Source organism: Echinops telfairi, unplaced genomic scaffold (assembly GCF_000313985.2).
Source record: "Echinops telfairi isolate 266 unplaced genomic scaffold, ASM31398v2 ScPeMD7_23;HRSCAF=83, whole genome shotgun sequence".
NCBI lineage: Eukaryota > Metazoa > Chordata > Mammalia > Afrosoricida > Tenrecidae > Echinops > Echinops telfairi.
The window spans coordinates 43,773,666-43,777,775 of record NW_022103920.1 but is presented as its reverse complement, the minus strand read 5'-3'; the positions used below and the strand labels follow the sequence as shown (position 1 = coordinate 43,777,775).

Here is a 4,110-nt window from a genome sequence, read left to right as displayed (position 1 = left end):
ATGTTGTTGCTGTTTTGTTGAACAATCTGGAGGAGAAAACAGTGAATCAATTTATATAACTCACTTTCTCAACTTAAAAAAAATCTGTTTGCTTGTCAGTGATAATGTAATGGTCAAATGAATTTTAAAAAAAGAACACGAAAGAAAACAAATGTCTATCTGAAATAGGTATTAAGCCAAAAATATATATAATTCAGGATTTTAGCTTTGTTTCAGTAAAAACTACAATTATGCTATTTTAAGACAAAGACTATTTTTAAGCAAATAGCGCTATTATATACTTTCTCTCACTACATTCAATCCCACTTAAGGTATTTTCAAAAGTGTGTTGTGCTGGTTATTTTGCGTGTTGTTATAAAAATTTGAGCATAGTGAGCTTATGAAAATACCTTTGAAGGAGTGTACAGTGGCAAAAACAAAAAAATGTGAAATGCATATGTTACTTGTGCAAAAATATAGCAATTCATTGAAATTTAAATACTAAATCGTTAAATATGATTGCTTTTCCTTTTTCAGTTGATTCTTCGGCTTCATTTACTAAACTTCATACAGTTCTCTCACAGTAATTCCTAATTTTTTCAAATGAGAAATACCGTCTTGTATTAAAAGAATATTATCTTGAGAATGAAATGTACTTAGAGATAATAAGCAGGGTCTCTCCAATTTATAAATACAGGATTTAAAAACAATGTTTTTTCAGAGAACATCAAGAGATCATACTCAAAGCTATTTGTGCGGTGATACTTTTTTTCACTCAACCAGTTATATTACTTGAGCTACCTCAATGGAAATATCCAGCTTTTCAGTTCATAATCACCAAAAATAACTTTGTTAAACAAGTTTCAGTTAACTTGTCAGTTTGAGCCTTTCCTGACAAACTTAAATTTTACCTGAACTAAAAACCCAATGTCATTGCCAATTGAGTCAGCTCAGACTCATGGTGACCCTAAAGGACCCAGTAGAACTGCCTGGGGGGGGTTTCTGAGACTGCAAATTTTTTTTTTTGAGACTAATTTTTTACTGAAGGTAAAAAGCTTCATCTTTCTTCCATTTTGTCTCAAAGAACACAGCATTATTGGGATTTCAGAATTCAGTTTAGAAATTCTAAAGTTTACATTTTCTTAAGATCTTTTGGAAGTTAATGTTTAAAGCAAGCTTATTCATGTGCTGGCAAAACAATCCTAAAATGAGACAGCTGAAAACAGTACACTATTAAAAAACATTTAAGTAAGTAGTTTTCATTATTAAAAAGAAGAAATCTGGGGTTGTTAGCCACTACTACTATCAATGACTACTATGAGATTGAATCAACGTGATGATAGTGAGTTTGCGTTTGGGTTTAGGTTTGGCTAGTTATAGTCACACTATAGCCAAAGCAAGAATACGGGAAGTCTGGGGTCTCATTTAAGTAAAGAAACATGATGGAGTGTCCAAAGACCCCAGTCCACTAAGTTCGAAATTCTAAAATACAAAATTTTAGACAACTAAATAATTGCCAGAAAGGAAAATATATCCACCATGTATATATAATTGCTTATCTGAAGATCTCAAGAAACATTCAAAAAATTGGTATTCTTTTTTTTAAATCATTTTATTAGGGGCTCATACAACTCTTATCACAATCCATACATACATCAATTGTGTAAAGCACATTTGTACATTCATTGCCCTCATCATCAAAAAATTGATTTTCCTAAGAGAACACTACTACATCCTGTGGTTGGAAAGGAGAGCTAATTTTTTTTAAATGGCAGAGCGTGAGTATTCAAGGCAGAATGAAACACAATATAAAAGAATTTTAAAAATCAAACTTATACACTGGACAAAGAATAAGTGAGTGGTTAAAATGGCCAGGGAATCTACTTAATCAATTGCTGCTAATTATTTAGATTTTTGAAAACTTATCAAAATACAATGAAAAATTTTCAGGATATAGCTGCATAATTGTATAATGCATGATAAACGTTATTATCAGTAAAAATCAAAAATTGATGAAAACACTGTATTAGTAGAAGAATTAACAAAAGTGACAGAATATAGTTATTTGCAGTACAGTATCCCTTTTCTTTATTTTTAAAATTTGCAACTCTCATTAATTTATTGTTTTCATCACAGCTTTTTACCTTTTTTCAAATATATTATGGTATGCAAATTACATGCAACTTAGTAATATACTTTTTTAAAAGATTTCGGTAAATTAAGTATTCAAAATTTTATTTTTTTAAGTGTGCTTTAATGTGATTTCCCTATTTACTAATAAATCTTCATTGCTAGGTACAAACTAAACAAAAATCCCAATGTATAAAAGTAGAATTTTATACTACTGTATATACTTTATTCTTTTAATAACAACGCTTATATGCTTAATTTATATAACTGAGGCAGGTTCTCAGGAGAACAAAATTTTTTCCAACTCACATAGTAATAAAGACAATTTAAAAATAAATTAATCAGTTAGCAGAAGAAATCGCATGCTTCAGAAGCCATAAATGAAACAAATATCAAACAATTTTAGCTAAAGATACTTTTCTAGTATATATATCCATTCTCATATTTATACATCTCAAAGTGTATTGTGGGCTCTGTTGTTTTACTATCTATAATTTATCCAAGCAAAATTCATAATGAGATCAATCTATGTAAACATGAATATTAACTGAGTCTGAAATGCCAGAAGAGGGATACTGCATCTCTATGCCAAATAAGCCCTTGAATAAATAAATACAAACCCTGATAAAAAGAAAGCAGCATGCCAGAGATCTCTGAAGACAGCGCCAACACTGTAAGAGGTGCTTGGACCGGGGCTCTGAACTGCTCCTTCCTGCGTGTTATCTGTGGTACTAGAACCATCTCCTTCCCTGTGTACTTCCAAATGGGCTGCTTTTCTTAATTTCCTTCATCAGAAGAGATTAAAAGTGGAAGGTAGCTTTACATTTTTAATAACCAATTTCTCTGTGGTGATTCAAACATTTTGGTAAATATAAGCACAGCAACTTGAATGCATAAAAAACTCAGAGGTACTAGATAAAATTTAATCCACATATCACAGAACATATTCAAGAACAATTTTTATAAACATTAAAATATTATTTCTTGCTCATACTGACAGGTCAGTGGACATTGTAAGGACTGCACTGGGCAAATAGTTACATAGCATTTCTTTCCATTTGAGTGCCACTTACCTGTAGATGAAGAAAAACTTAGAATATAGTTATAATCAGCAATATATTTAACATAGTATGATTTTTTAAAAATAAGACAGGTTTATATGCCAAATCCTCAGCTTTTAAAAACTGAAAGTTGTAATCTCATAGCAAGAATATTCAAAACAAGATCTAAAAGGCTCCAATAGATTCTTACAAAGCTTCACTGTGTTGAGCGGCCAATGAGACTGGCAATAGTCAATTAAAAAGCAATATTAAGCAGTATCAAACACCATTTATTAAATAAAGAATAGTTGAAATTTCTTGTTGGTTAATTTCTCCAAATCATCTCAGAAACCCAAGATTTTAGAGGAGATGCAAAAAGTTCATGGAAAAATGGAACTAAAAGATAATGGATTTGTCGATGAACTTTTTGAAGCCCGATTATATCTCCTTTGATGGAAAATAGGCTACTAGAAATAAACTTTAAGAAAGAAAGACAAATAGCAGGGACATGGTCTCAAAACAGTCATGAAACAAACAGAAACCAATTCATTTGGTAGCTAATTCTGGAGGTCTTACTCTGAAAGGTCAACTTTAAAAGATAACATAAAATAGACAAGAATAGTCTTGGATTCAAATGACAGAAATCTACAAAAAAGATCACTTTCAAATAGACAGTACCTTCTTCTTTTACCCCCTGTACTTAGAGAGGGTTTGGGTGTTCTTGTTGAAACAATTTGGCAATGCACAGTTCCCAGGAGCAGCATCAGCCATATCGGCTCAATCACTTCCGTCAGAGGTATGCTATGTGGACTAGAAGCGGAACAGAATAATACTATTGCTGCAACTGCAAAAACGAAAAGAAAATTTGTTTAATTATAGATGTATTTTCCTAAATTTGCATTTAAAATGATACTCCAGGCTGAACGATCTGGAAGAGAAAACAACGGGACTGACAGTTCCG

General features: G+C 31.5%; 1 protein-coding gene across 3 annotated transcripts in view; it reads right to left on the bottom strand.

Annotated features, from left to right (window-relative positions):
* Positions 1–4,110, bottom strand: part of PHTF2 (putative homeodomain transcription factor 2) — a 129,495-nt gene that overhangs the window by 41,602 nt on the left and 83,783 nt on the right. For all 3 annotated transcript variants that reach the window (XM_030885232.2, XM_045288781.1, XM_045288782.1), the window contains exons 6-7: positions 3,828–3,993; positions 2,730–2,894 (exon numbers count right to left, since the gene is read on the bottom strand). In XM_030885232.2, coding sequence (XP_030741092.2) covers positions 2,730–2,894; positions 3,828–3,993 — 331 coding nt within the window. The remainder of the gene's footprint in view (positions 1–2,729; positions 2,895–3,827; positions 3,994–4,110) is intronic.